This window comes from Neofelis nebulosa, chromosome 6 (genome assembly GCF_028018385.1).
Source record: "Neofelis nebulosa isolate mNeoNeb1 chromosome 6, mNeoNeb1.pri, whole genome shotgun sequence".
In the NCBI taxonomy this organism is placed as follows: domain Eukaryota; kingdom Metazoa; phylum Chordata; class Mammalia; order Carnivora; family Felidae; genus Neofelis; species Neofelis nebulosa.
The window spans coordinates 149,316,781-149,331,885 of NC_080787.1; the positions used below are offsets into that span (position 1 = coordinate 149,316,781).

The 15,105-nt window shown below is 41.7% G+C and overlaps 1 protein-coding gene across 2 annotated transcripts in view; it reads right to left on the reverse strand.

The window, feature by feature from the left end:
* The window catches only part of PRKN (parkin RBR E3 ubiquitin protein ligase), a 1,360,952-nt gene that overhangs the window by 841,448 nt on the left and 504,399 nt on the right, over positions 1-15,105 (reverse strand). Inside the window, exon 4 of one of the 2 annotated variants that reach the window (XM_058736213.1) lies at positions 11,192-11,310. In XM_058736213.1, the coding sequence (XP_058592196.1) occupies positions 11,192-11,310 (119 nt within the window). Of the gene's footprint in view, positions 1-11,191; positions 11,314-15,105 lie in introns of both variants that reach the window. The other variant, XM_058736212.1, reaches the window with a different exon arrangement.

A 15,105-nucleotide genomic window follows, 5' to 3' on the forward strand; every position in this document is an offset into this window, starting at 1 on the left:
GTCACCATCCAATTAAAGCTCCCTTAATGTCCACAGCTTGCTATGTTCCAAGTACACCAGCACTCATATATTGCCTCCTCACTAAAGGAAAACATCCATGTTTGATTTTTATTCAGTCTCTGAATTTCCATACCCCGTTTAAGAAATGTAGTCTAGTAAATTTGACTTTTTTTTTTTTTTTCCAGGAAAAAGCTGCAGAACAAGGCTCTAGGTTCCCTCAGTTCTGGTCAGACAATGAATGCACTCAATATGGGTACCTTGAATAAGAATCTGAACTTGGGTTCTCAGATTTAATTATCAGTTTGGCTCCTTTCTCACAGTGGACCCATGTAAAGTCAGTTACCCTCTCCATTTCTCATCTGGCTTCCCTGATGCATTTATCCAGGTAGCTTGATGTTCCCAGATGGAAGATGGCACGCGTGCATAAGTATCGATGCTTCTGTAAAATGACTACAGTCCCGACCTCTACCGTCTCACCTAATTCTGTAGTAGTGTCATTCAATGTGCCTCTTCCACCCTCCACATTTTATTAGTATGGAGTAAGAGAGGGCCACTAAATTCTAGTTGTCTTTCCCCAGGGAGGTTTTTGGACTATTCACTTCTTAAGCGAAGAACAAATAAATTAACCCACTGCCATAAATACCCATTTTTTTCTTTACCCAATTCTACATAAAGCTTCTAAGTGGTCAAATGGATAATCTAGCAATATCATTCTGTAGACAACCAGGGAACCACACTTATGCATAGAAACAACTGTTGCAACAACAGTAGCATTTCCCACACAAAAAGAAGTTCAAGACTGACCAAATTCCCAGTGTAGCTATGGTGATACAAACAGAGTATATAATGTAGACTCAACAATGAAACTGATGAGTTCATGAAAGTCATCTAAAGTAATTATTCATTTACAAATACGGCAGCCATTAGTAACTGCCCTCCAAACGTCCATCTCATTCCCTCTCCTTATTAACAGAATGTCGATTTTGACTGGAGAAGCAGTGGACTCAACTCAGTGGATAAATTAGATTGGTCTAAGCCAATCAGGGATATCCTATTCACCTTTGGAAAATACTTGTTTTTCAAGCTTCCTTTGTAATTACCAGTGGCCATATGACCAAGTTAAAACAATTAGATGTAAGGAGAAGCGTTCAAGCAGGCTTCCAAAAGTTACTAATTCTGGGGCACCTAGGTGGCTCAGTCAGTTGAGTGTCTGACTTAGGCTCAGGTCATCATGATCTTGCGGTTCGTGAGTTCGAGCCCCGCATCGGGCTCTGTGTTGAGGGCTCTGTGTTGACAGCTCGGAGCCTGGAGCCTGCTTCCGATTCTGTGTCTCCCTCTCTCTGCCCCTTCCCTGCTCTCTCTGTCTCTCAAAAACGATAAACGTCAAAAATATTTTCAAAGTTACTATTTCCTTTTTAGAATAAACAAGATGTGCAGGCTGTTCCCTATCACCCTGCACTCCCTGCAGACCTGATGCCATGATGCCCAGTGCTGTGCCATGGACAGTGCATAGTAAAGGTACAAACAACCCAGTCGGTGCTCAGAACAACACTGATATCCTCATCGGTTAAGCCTGTGTTAGGGGAGTGTTCATTCTATCAATGCTGGTGGACAGCACTGTAAACCAATAAACAAAACAACACAATTTTAAAATATGATACATTCGACTTCAGTTTTAAATTTTTTTTAACATTGTTTTCATTTTTTTTTAAATTTTTTTAACGTTTATTTATCTTTGAGACAGAGAGAGACAGAGCATGAACGGGGGAGGGTCAGAGAAAGGGAGACACTGAATCAGAAGCAGGCTCCAGGCTCTGAGCTGTCAGCACAGAGCCCGACATGGGGCTCGAACCCACAGACCGTGAGATCATGACCTGAGCCGAAGTCGGCCGCTTAACCGACTGAGCCACCCAGGTGCCCCAACATTGTTTTCATTTTTGAGAGACAGAGAGAGACAGAGCATGAGCGGGGAAGGGGCAGAGAGAGGGAGACACAGAATCCAAAGCACGCTCCAGGCTCTGAGCTGGCAGCACAGAGCCCGATGCGGGGCTCGAACTCAGGAACTGTGAGATCCTGACCTGAGCCGAAGGTGGACCAACTGCAGCTTTAGATGAGAGAATAAAGTACACTGAAAACTTTCTGTGAAAACCGTTATCTTTTCTTTATGTTTTATAAATACATTAAAGTTGTGATTTTGTCAAAATATTCTGTGTAGTTCCAATAAATAGTTCTCTTTGTATTTATTTTTCATTTATTTATCTCCAGAAAGGAACACTTGAATCTAGCAAAGGTCTGCGTGTGGCTTAGGTGGCTGCTGGCTGAATACTCTCACACAGGATGCTGGGATTACTCCTCAGGAATCCTGTTGTTTCTAGGCTGTCCCCTGTGGCTCTTCTCCACACACCGTGTTTGTCAGTCTTGCTGTTCACCTCCTGCTCCAGCACCTGCTTACCTATGCAGCTTGACCAAAAGCCCACTGAGGGCTCCCTCCTTGGTGTCAGTGCCAGAGACTGTTACACTGATGTCCTGGCCAAGAGGGAAGACACGAGCCCAGAAGTGGTGTTGCCAGGTGAAGTAGAGAGGAGTATTTGAGTTTCAGATAGAAACTATTTAGTGTAGGTATGTTCCAGGTAAGGCATTTATCCTAAATAAGTACACCGACAAAGACTTCCTTGTTTGTTTGAAATGAAATGTAGTTGAATAGCTGCATGTTTGTGTGCTAATCCTGTTAGTCCCGTCTGGGATCCCCCTGGTTCTCCGAGCGATGTTGGGCTCCTTTTTCCACAACTCTGAGTGTGCCTAACTCTGACTTTTGCCCAGGTTCTCCTCCAGACTCTGATGGAAAACGACTCTCTGCTGTCATTCTCCTCTAAACCAGGAGGCTCAAGGCAAGTCCAAGAGGCCGTTCTGTTCCCTCCACCTTCCTCCTTCTCTTGCCTATGGCTCCTCTCCCACCAGAACCCCAGCTAAAACATTGAAGAAATCTTTAAAATGATCCAGAGCCTTTAAAATGATCCAGAGCTTTTCTGAAAATGTATTCTCTTTAAACAAATAAAACTATTGTGTTCTACGTGTGTACGTTCTGTGGCCCTTTGTAGGAGGGGCTCCTAGGGAACTCAGCTGAAAGTTGATCCACCAGAAGTTGATTTATCAAGTACGCAAAAAAGCTGACTTAGCTAATATAATAATTTACTGGATTATTTATAAACTGTGTCCCCCGGTCTTCGGTGCTCTGAGCTCTTCAGATCCCTCCCCTGCTCCCAGAGTGCTGTGTGTTCAATGTCCTCTTTCCTTCTATCTGTGTCGATGGCCTCTACCTGCAGCAGAAAATATCTAGTGTTTAAACAAATATAACATCTCAAATGCTCTTAGGAGGATAAAATTGTCCAGCTGAGACTTGAGATGTCTTTGAAAGCCATTACAACAATCCGATTCTATATAAGATGCTACAGACTTTATAATTGCTTAAAAGAAGTTTTTGGTAAATTGATAAATACTTAGTAGAGAAAACAGTAGGAAAAAATTTGGAAAAAATAACTAAAATAAATATTAGAAAGAAATCTTGTATAACCCAAAAGTTCCTACATAAAATGTTAGAGGTTTGATTATATTCATAGGAATATATTCAGAAATACAGTCAAGAAGAAAACTTTCATAGGATGAATTCACCTGTGATCTTTAGCTTTCAATAAACTGAGCATTTCTTAAAATCTGCTCAGAAAATATATCATTGAATATATTTATAATAATCAAATGAGTAATGCAATCACCATATAAATAAAATTCCAGAAGAATGTTCCAGAATGATATTATCCCTGATAGGTTTTTGGTAAATTAGTAAATTTGGTAAAATCAGGAAAAGAGGGTAGCAAATTAATCTGTAGTCAGCGGAGATGGATGTTGATGGGGAAGAGTATTTGTAAGTCTGTACTTTAGGCATGAGTTATCCAAAACTACTATGAGTTTTAGGAAAATGACATTAGCAGCATTTACTTACAATTTTAAATCATTTATATTGGCTGACAATGATACCCTGAAATGGTCTGGATCAACCCAATTTAAGTAGATCATTTCACATTTAGACTTTGCAGTGTTTGATATATGTGTAAACTACCCCAAATCACGATTTAATATAAAAGAAATCATTACAACTTAAAATTCTTTCTGATACTACTTTGCAGTTTGAGTTATGATTACTATTTGCTTGTTTTTACCTGAGACTGGCTCTTTTCCAGATACTGCTTTTGGTAAAAGAGAAAAAGAGGGAAAGTCTTCTAATCTCTGAATCTTTTGTCAGTTACTCTTGACGGGATACTTGACCAGTGTGAGGACGTCAAGAGTGTGTGGCTGAGAGGGGGCCGGAGTCCACAGTGGGACCGAAGAGAATATAACACAAAGAAGGTGGGCTTCAGAAAGATGGAGGAAGGAGAGTCCTTACGGCCAAGAAAAATCTCGTGGGCAGAACAGACAGGGGCAGAAGGGAACGGACGGGTGCCCCAGCACCTACAGAGGCAAGACCTGTCTTCTGCTCCCTCTCTATCCTAAATCCCTGATGTGAGATCAATCCACCACAAAAACTGGATTCTTTGCAGGTTTAACATCATAACACAAATCAAAACAGACTTCAGGGCCAGGTTACACATTTTGGACATCCAAAATGGGCTTTACAATTTTTAAAAACTATTTAGATGACAAAATAATTTGCAATGACTCAGAAATGCCTAAGAATTGAATAAGTAAAAAGTGGGATTACACATACTTATTTCTAAATAAGCTTAGATATAGTCCAAGGCTTTATTATATAGCTTTTGATATGAAGAGAAGAAGTGGACTCCTTACTAACAATTAATCTGCAACAAATATTAAGTTCAGGAATGATTATACATTTAGACAATATTTCTTAATAAATATCCTCACATAAATTGTTTCTAATCTATAAACCAATTTTAAATAAAATCCATCACGGCAGGCGGTTTGCATCTTACTCTCTTTATTGCCCCATTCCTCATCAGAAACCTTTTAGCTTTAATGCTATTCCGTGGCAGACTATCTCATTAGAGTGGCAAAGATAAAGTTCTTTTTGAGATAAAGTAATTATAGTGATTGTGGGGTGGGTGGGGGGGATTCTCTGCAGCTCTTGGCTGCGCTGGTCTCCTGGCTTCTGATTCACTGGAAAACTAATAAACTGAGTCGCAAAAAAAAGATGCTAATGTTTGGTAACTCGGGCTACCTAGAGTTTGTGCTGGAGAGATGAACAGGGTGTAACCTTGATCACAACTAAAGCGCCCTGCAGGTATCGGGGTACAAGGAGAGTTCCACAGTTGCTCTGATGCTTTTTTGGCAGAAAACTCGTCACCTGAACCAATGACAGTAAGAGCGACAGTTTCTGAACGTGGATTATGTGCCACTGTGCTCAGTACTTTATTTATATTTGTTTTCACTATGCTTCGTACTTTAAAGAATGGAATCATTGAATCCATGATAACTTTGATGAAAAATTTTACTTCCAATTTTGCGACAAGAAAACTGAGACCAAGAATTTAAGTAACTTGCCCAACGTCCCACAGCTACTAAGCAGCAGAATTCGAATCTAGAACATCTGATGGGAAAAGGAGTGCAGGAAGCCATTGTCTCTGGCTCTCTGCTCCCAGACGGCCCCGAGTCCAGTATTTTAAGAAAGACTGCGCCGTGCGGTGTGCTCTCTCCCTCACTTCGTCTGCCCTAGCGTCCGGTTATTGTTACTCAATCAACTGTTTCACTCATAAATACTCTTACTGTACTTTAAGCCTGTGTCCTGGGAGAGAAACGAGTCCATTTTTCCCTGTCCCGGAAGCTCTGTCTTCCTCAGGAGGCTGAGTCCACTCGCAACGTGGGCGATGGCCAGACTGTGGTGGCAGAAAGGGACCCGGAATGCAGGAGACGGCACTGTTAGGTCTCAGGGAGCAGAAGCCCACAGGGCTGAGGAGGATTTGCCCTCTTAGCGTGACCCCTGGGGACGCCCTCCTCGTCATCAGCATCATGTTCTAACTAAACTTCGTCAACCCCGGGCACACGTTTTAATTAGTCACACAGCCTCTTGTGTTCTTATGAATCGGTCCTGGGAAATCTTTGACAGCAGCTAAGAGGCACGCCTGACTGCGGACCTTGCTCCCCTGCCAGAGGGCTCTCTCCCCACCACCAGACTCGCAGTCTAACAATAAGATGGACTGGAAGGACCACGGCTGCGGACCCTCTAACCTTGAGTTTGGTAGCGGCACCCACGGGGAGAGAAGACGACAAGCCTCTTTAAGCCTCTCAGTGCTGCTTCTTTTTCCAGTATAAACTCCTTCTTTAATTTCTAGTTATTTCTAAAAGTGGTGTATTCTCTACATACCTTGGAAAACCTTACTTTTTCTGTCCACATTTATTTTTTGTATTAAATAAAAAAAGAAGAAAGTCTCTGAGGCTTTGACTTAGTCATCATTTGATTTTTCATACCAATGAGGGAAACGATGACACAGGTAATTTTAGGTTACCCATTTTATTGTTCAAGAACACAGTCAGAAGCATACATGCAAGTACAAAGCAACCTTCCTTCTGAGCTTAGCCCTGTGTCATTTCTGGGTGGACCTAAGTAGACTGTCTTTGCAAAGGCAAATGAAAATTGGAGGCCTGCCATGTTTTTTGTTCACATCAGCCACTGTTCACTATTTTCCAGTGAGCATTCACGTTTCTCAAGGCTATTTTGGTTAGTGGAAACCCTGGCCAAGGTCACCATGAAATAAAGAAGGTAATTTCATTTAAAGACAGAAGAAAACCTGGCGTCCCAGCTGATTTTCAATTTACCCTCAAGGTCAGGCCCAAACTTCAGACATCAGTTTCCCATTCTTAACATCACAGCAGAAATGGCCGTCCTATCTTCCTTGCCAACTCATTAAGAGCATCGTATTAAATATGAAACATGTAAACACTTAAACCTTAGAGCATTAGGTATGAGAGGCAGCTCATTATCTTGCATGCAAAATTTAAATAGTGTCGAGGAAATGTTGGCATTAGGAGTAAGTCCCCCACAACAACAAAAATTAATTAGGAGATTACTATTAAGACCCATGAAAGGCAAAGGGCCTATTGTAGACTCATTTTTTTTCCAGACCAGAAAAAATAAAATTATGTTACAAAATATAACCCAGGTGGCTAAGTAGGTTCTGGTTTTTCTCCTTGCATATAACAAGTTCCTTGCAAGAGCTCAGATAAACCACCCCCTGTTCTACTGTAAATTGTCAGCCACACAAAGTCCTTTCCTTTTTGTTTTTTCTCTCTTGACTACAGAAAATTCTGTAAGTTGTAGATCTTGATAAAGTTTGAAAAAATGAAACCTAAGAGTTGCCTATTCTCTTCATAGAAATGCTTCCTCTCCACAAAGTTCAGCACCTGCCCCACCCACTGCCAAGACTTAACTTGCAGACTAGTGTGATTACTCAGCTGCTCCAGAGAGATCTTCTGAAGGTATGACTGAGCGTGGACTTTTGTTATTAACAAAAAATCAAAGTCCTCATTTACTGGGTTGCAGGCATGTTACAGCTAGTAACAACACTAACGTTTTAGATTAAATAAGTAATCTTTAAATCTTTTCCATTTTTCCTAAATCTTTAAGTAGTTTTTTTTTTTTTTTGAATGGTATTTTAAGTACAGGGAAGCAGTTGGGTAATAGGACATTGATTACCAGATTTGTATAGTGAGCAATCTATCCTAGAAAAGGCTTTATAGACACACAGAAGACTTTTCATCCCTGGCATCAACATTTGTTAATTGTTTAACTTTGGGCTCATAACTTAACTTCATGGAGTCTCCTTATTAAAAACAGTAGACAATAATATTTACAGTGCAGTTCTGTCATGAGAATTAGAAAAAAAAAAAGAAGTACCAGAATATAAATGTAATGAAGGAAATCAATAAATGGTAGCAAAACAATCATAATTACTATGATTACAAAATGTCACATAGAACCTCTAAAGTACGTGGGTCTATCTTGTCAATGTGTAAAAGTTCAAATATAGATGCCATTCACTTGGCATTGCCAGGTTTGTGCCCCACCATGGGCAAGATACTGTGCGGAGGGCTGAAATTCACCAGGGATGCCAACTGACAAGTTATCTGATACAAGAGGCTTAGGGACACTAGGAATATTGACAACTGGACAATTGCATAGAATGTGGAACAGAAACTTAATGTTATCTGTAATAATGGGGTTGAAGTTTGAGCCTGTCAGGGGAGGAAATGATGAAAGAAAAGGCACGAGACAGCTCTAGAAAAATTTAAGAGAGGGGTTAACAATGTACAGAGTAAAAACAATGTAGGGAGAATAAAAGTCTGAATTTAATAATCAAATGTGGAGCAGTTCTAGGCACTGACAAAGTCTGGGGTGGTCATGGGAGTGGGCATCTGAGATGGGGCAGAACACAGACCACTGGGTGCATGAGATCATCCCTCCAAGGACATGCTGGTCCAGGTGAGCGGGTGAGGGAAATACACAGAGCTTCTTGACGAGCAGGGTGGGAAGGGGATGCTTTCATTTCTTTGAAAGGAGTTAGCCAAAGTATGGATTGATTTCATGGTGAATTACATAGAAGTGTGTGTGTGTGTGTGTGTGTGTGTGTGTGTGTATGTGTGTGTGTGTTAAGTATAATAGTAAAAAAGTAACAATAAGAAAGCATTTAAGATTTCTAATTATTGATGTTGCAGCTACTGTTCTAAATACTCTTCATAGATTAATTAACCTTCCCAAGAAATAAGAAGTAGATACCATTATCCCAGCGGACAGATCTCGCCACGTCGACATAAACGGGAAATAATGAAATATGAATTCTAACCCATGTAGTACAAAGAGTCTGCAGACTCATCTCCTCAGGATCCCACCATACTGCCTCTCAACAATTACTCCCTCTAAATAAGTGCTTACCGCTCACCAGGCCCTCTAAGCACCTAACGTTAATGTACCATTTAACCCATACGATACCACTTTGGTTCATGCATTTACACAGACACCGCAGGCTGTTTTTCCTTTTTGTTTTCGATTTTCCCCCCCATGGAGCCTATTTTTAATATGAGAAATTTCACATAAAAATCCCCATTTACAGTTTCTCTTAATTAAAAGATTGCCACATTAAGCCAATCACTTCCTAACAAGTGGCAGGAGTGGCTTCTTGGCCTCTTCAGCCACCGTGGTCCTCACCACCCCCGATGCCCACTTCTCACCCATTCTTAAATCACCTGTCTGATCACTGGGGATATATGAGCACATGACATTTAGTGTGAATATATATCTGTGCAGTAAAAATGGGGAGACTGTAGACTTTACAAGTTTAGATCACACAGCCCGGTTCAAGCCCCTGGTCTCATAAACTCTTGTTTCCTTAATCTCTTCAAGCTTCAGGTTTCTCGCATCTAAAATAAGGTCACTGACAGTACTTAAGAGTGTTATGAAATAATTCAATTACATAATGCAGGAAAATAATGAAGCATGGATTTCAATAATAATTTGTTATTGCTGCTTTTACTAAGAACAATTGGAAGTTGGTATATTTAGGTCACATCCACCATCAGAGGCAATCAAGACTGAAGCCTAGACCAAAAAAAGAAGAGGCTACTTAAAGCACTGGAAAAGGCTAGTGGCAGAGGAGAGATTCTGGTGGAAGAGAAACTTCTGTGGTATTTAAAGAACCCATTTCACAGACAGAAGCGCTGCCTAGTGATGCCCCCAGAAAACGGTCCGGTCCAGAGCGTCAGAACAAACGTAGGATTTGTCTTCCTAAGTGGACTTCACAGGATTCCCCTGTGGAGCTGACAGGTTGTACGATGATGAAATACTGTACCGTACTTTTGAGTGATGCCACCGTCTTCCCCAGGCCTGAGGCAGGGATCCATGATTTCTCCTTTGCTGGGTATATCCTTCCTTTTCTACCATGCTGCTCCGTTAGACCCATGCCACGGGCCACCACCCTGACCCAGGCCAGTGCCCCACTGCCCACCAACCATATGAGGAGTCTATTAATTAAGCCTCTTTGCCTTCAATCTGTTACCGACACCAGTCCCAATGACAAACCATTACACCACTAACAAAGCGTTCTAAAATGTCATTTTATAAATCACCTTTATTTTTAACATTTTGCCTTGGCTCCCGTTGCCTGTGGAATAAAATCTAAATGTGGTAGCCATGGGTCGGTGGGGGGGCGCTGTGGTCAGGAAGTACTTGTCCCCACTTCAGCCCCGGTTGCCTGAAGACCTTTGACCTTTTTAATGCCTCCTTGGCTGAGCCCTCATAGCTGCACCAACCGGAATGCCCTCTGTGCCCGCTCACATTCACATCCGCATCAACTTTGGCCAAATCCTACACAACCATCACGGGGGAGCCATGGCCTAGCTGTGCACACGTTTTATATCAGGGTTTTCTCTAGGGGGCCAGAGATAGATACGCCAGGCTCCGCAGGGCAACCAGTCTGTGCGGTAACCCCTCAACCCCACCGTGGGCACAGAAGCGGCACAGACAACATGTAAGGAAATGAGTGGCCTTCGGGTACAATTGTGTCATGGATGTTGGAGATTAAAGTTCATATAACGTCCGTGGGCCATACAGCATTCTCTTGATATTTCCTGGCCACTTAAAAATGTAAAATCCTTCTTAGCCAGTGAGCTGTGCCACACTAGTGGAGGCCACGGCAGGTGGCAGCTGGCCCAACCCACGTGCACACGGTTGTCGATCCACGACTTCCCTTTCTGCTTCCTCCGTGAGGCATCACTTAGGTTTAGCGGCCCCAAGTGCACCCGTTTTCAGTGAACCGTCCAGTGGATTTTGACACACGTACACAACCACGTTACTGTCGCACAGAACACAACATGAAACATTTCCAGTTCCTGGCCTCTTCTAAAAGACGCCCCCGCCAAAGCCCGACACCTTTTCGCTATAAAAGCAGTCTCTGTACTTCCTCTCAGTAGGCCTGGATTAGAGATATGGAAACAACGGCTCGGCACTACCTAACGTTTGACAGTAATGTTTTTAAATGAAACTTCGGATACCATTAGCCATCACGACCGCATAGAAGAATGTCTCTTTTCTTGAGTCATGGGTCTTATTGGATTCAAAACCCTGAAAGCCATCTCCGGAAACACACACTCATGTTTCTGGGCAGTTTCTGCCAATGCTGTAGCTCCTTACCTGGGCCAAGGTGAGCGTCGCCTGTCGGCAGGTACCACACCGCACCCTGAGTTTTCCTGGCTGTATTCTTTGACAGGGGCCTTTGCAATAAACGTAAAAGCTGTTGTAAGGCGGTCTACCTGCTGGGGGGGAGGGGGGGAGGGAAAAAAAGCAGAGGAAGTAGCCAATCAGCATTGAATCCAAATTGAGACAAATTTTTAAATGAACTCCTCGGGAGCATTTTGAAACATTAGTGGGATAAATATTCCAACGAGGATACAACAATTTAATTTAGAAAATCTAGTTTTATGCTCAAAAGAGTGAAAATCTTTTCTTCTTCCTGCCAACAGCCCTGTGACTTACTCAGCAAAGTTAGCAACCTGCTGCCAAGAGAGCCAGCCAAGAGTATTTGCCACGCGGGGAAGTTAGATGCATTCTGTGCCGCTGAGGTTTTTTAAAAGCACAGGAAATATAGGGACTATTGGAAATTTAAAGACCACTGCTCCTGAATTCTATTTCATGCTTCTTACACAGTTTGAAGGCTCTAGATTTTTTCCTCTTAAAATCTTATCTACAGGGACACGCCAGCCCATTTCTCATGATATGAGTGGCCTGATCACAGCTTCCTGGGTTTCCAGTGAAGACTTTCCAATGCACAGGCACACATAAAGTAAGACAAGAGTCCTGAGGGGCTTAACGGAACCCGGCCGCAGTGTGCAGAAATGGGCGCCTTGTGTTTCACACTTCTGTCTGGATCTACCTTGACAAATGTCTTTCAAATAACACAAGAGTAAAAGCTGGACCAAAAAAAAAAAAAAAATCAATAACTAAACATCTCTGATCATTTCTCTCAAATGTTACCATACACACGTAGTGCTATTCTGTCCGTTAGGGGAACCTTTCCAAATAGTGTCACGATGCCATTTCTGCAAAGAACTCACTTTATTTAGAAGCATTCACTAGTAAAATAACGTCTTTTTAAAATTTATAACATTAAATAGTTCTTTGAACCTTTATACCTTACTTCTTGTTGGATAGGAATTACATAAAATGTAGTGGCATAAAAACTTTGTTTAAAATTTTACTATTATCATCAAGATCATCTAGAAATAATAAAGAATATTTTTATCATTATGAGAAAAAACATTCAGCCTCCCAAGTGCATATGGTTTATTAAAAACAATTAGTACAAGAATAATGAGAAACAAAAAGAGATCCTAAGTCTTATGCAGCCCCATTTATTTTTACTTGTTTATAAAACAACATCTGTAGACATGTTGAATTGTCATTTGTTCAGTCATCTTTACCGATATTGTAAGTGACAATACTTTGTAACATGTAAAGCACAATAAAAATGTCAAACTTTATAATGTTAGCATTTATTAGCAATATGTTTTATAAATATTACTCTCCAGGAATTAATATGTAGCCTAATATTTAGCCTCCAGTGTGAAGGGAAGGTAAAGTATAAATATAAATATTGCGTGTATTGATAAGAAATTGTTGTTTTGACACCTCTTTGTAGCTTAGTGCCTTAACGTACAAGATACTCAAGTCTGTAGGTATCGCATTGTTATTAGCAACTATAATAATTACATAAGATAGATTCATGAGGTTTATGCAGTTCAATACATGCAATGGGTAGGACCGTAAAGTTATAGAAATACCATAATAACTGACAGAATATCAGAAGACCATTTCTGTCTGACGGTTTCACTGTGTTCCAAGAAGAGCTTAGCGAGGGAGGTAGGAGCCCTTATTGTTAAAACCTTCAACAGAAATATGAACACATCCAATTTTACAATTTTTATAAGCTACTGTAAAGGTTAAACAATAAGAAAAAAGGAGGAGGAGGAACAGGAATGGGAGAAGGAGCTTAGGAAGGGGAGCCAGGTTGGCAAAGACACTAGCATTGTCTGAAAGAGCATATTAGCAACAGCTTTGCAATAGTAAATGATGCATCCATGAAACTAAATGGCTCTTCCTTCTCCCTCAGGGCAACAGCAACGTTTGCAATATTGTCTCAGCAAATGATAAAGGCAGGGGCAACCAGCAACCGAAGACTGGGGACCTAACTCTTCCAGCTTTCTGTGCTGCAACCTTCACCAAAGTCCTTGAGAAGTTAGTCAGAAAATACTGCGTGCCCACGTCTGTGCCCTGGAAGCATATAAGGTGACGTGCAATCTATTACACGTGCTTCCCTGAGCCAGCTGCGAGCTGGGGATTAATAGTCAGTCCCAGGAAGATCAAGGTCAGGCCAGCCCTGGCCACGGCAAATTTCAAGCTGTTGGTTTTACGTGGTCCAGAAGTTGGGGCTTTCAGGTAAATCCTGAGATCCCCTTTTCAGGGTGGCTTCATCGCTAGTCTGGCTGCGTCACGCTATTTAAAGTTGGCAGACTTCTCTGTGTCACACCGAGGTCTGCAGTGCACAGGACAGGAGTAAGAACAAGCAACACCACGATGTGTTTTTCTGGGCAATGTTCCCATTGGCCTGACTGAGGGTCTGAGGCACAGACTTCGGAAGATGGAACCACAACTTCTCAAGGAATGGCAAGGCGGTGTGAAGAATGCCCTGGAAAGCTTTTCTCCAGCCGCGTCCCTGTCTCCAGTCAACGATGTGAATCCTTCCCCTTTCACTTCTGTCTGGCTCTTAAAATCCTTTCTCTTGCTTAATCAACTCTCCATATGGCGACCCCTTCGCTCCCTAAAATAACCAGTACAGCTTGTGATGGTGTTTATAACGTTCCCCTCTTTTTACAGAATAAAATTTCAAAACTAGAGAAATACTTCAAAAGTATTAGAAATTATATCCTTTGCTGTCATTCACCAGTTGTGAACATTTTGCCATGTTTTCAGCTCACTCCTTCTCCGTGTGTGTGTGTGTGTGTGCGCGCGCGCACGCACATATACATACATACACATATACTACCCATGTATATATTTTTGGCTGAATCATTTGTAATTAAGTTGCAGACATCATGCTACTCACTCCTGAATCCTTCAACATCCTAAAACCACGGACTTTTCTCATACAAAACCATAGGGCTCCTTGAGGGATTCGGGACACCTTACAGAACACCATCATGGTTTGCAGGCTGCGACATGGTGTGAAGCCCAAGCACCTGGGGTTCCTTCGCCAAACCATTTTCGGGGAAGCTAAATTAAGCCAAGGTGAGCAAACCTCACTGTGGGACTTCCAGAGAGTTCTGTGACTCTGTAACAGAAGTAGAGAGCACAGCACATCCCAGACTTTATCTGACCTCAGAAGCTCGCCTTTGTGGGGCATTTTGTGAAACTATTCCTCAAAAAAAAAAAAAAAAAATTGGAGGAAAAAAAAATCCAGAGGAAGGATTCAACTTACTGCCTAGGGCTTGCTGTAGAGACATGAGCCACACCCCTCAAGTCTCTGAACCTGACCTTATCAGATGTTCCTGAACAGCATCTAGACAATGAAGGTCTTCCCCCTACCCCAGCTATCAATATATTTTTTATTTTTGCTTGACGATGATTATTTTATCATAAGCCCCGAGGGTGAGTCTACTGATGTAATGATTTTACAAGTAAAGTACATTCCTTTCGTTCAGAAGTTCGTTTATTTATTTATTTATTTTTCTGGACAGAAGTTAAAAGCACAGCTAGCGTTCAGGGCCCTTGTCAAAGTGTGAGTCACTGTGCCCATTTAAAGTGCCCCTAGGGTTTCCTTAGCATTATCCTTTTTGTCCTTATCTTTAGTTTCTCTCTCTCATTTTGTCGAGTTAACATAATCCTCAGGCAAGTCTCCACTCTTCCTTCATCCTCCCTGCTTCATCCAAGAAATTGCAGAAATCGTTAACAATATTTGCAACAGTTCGAGTAAAACCCCTTTTTAAAGATGACATATATTATTTGCTTTGACTTTCCGAGAAACCCGCATAATGTGCATACTTCCCATTTGT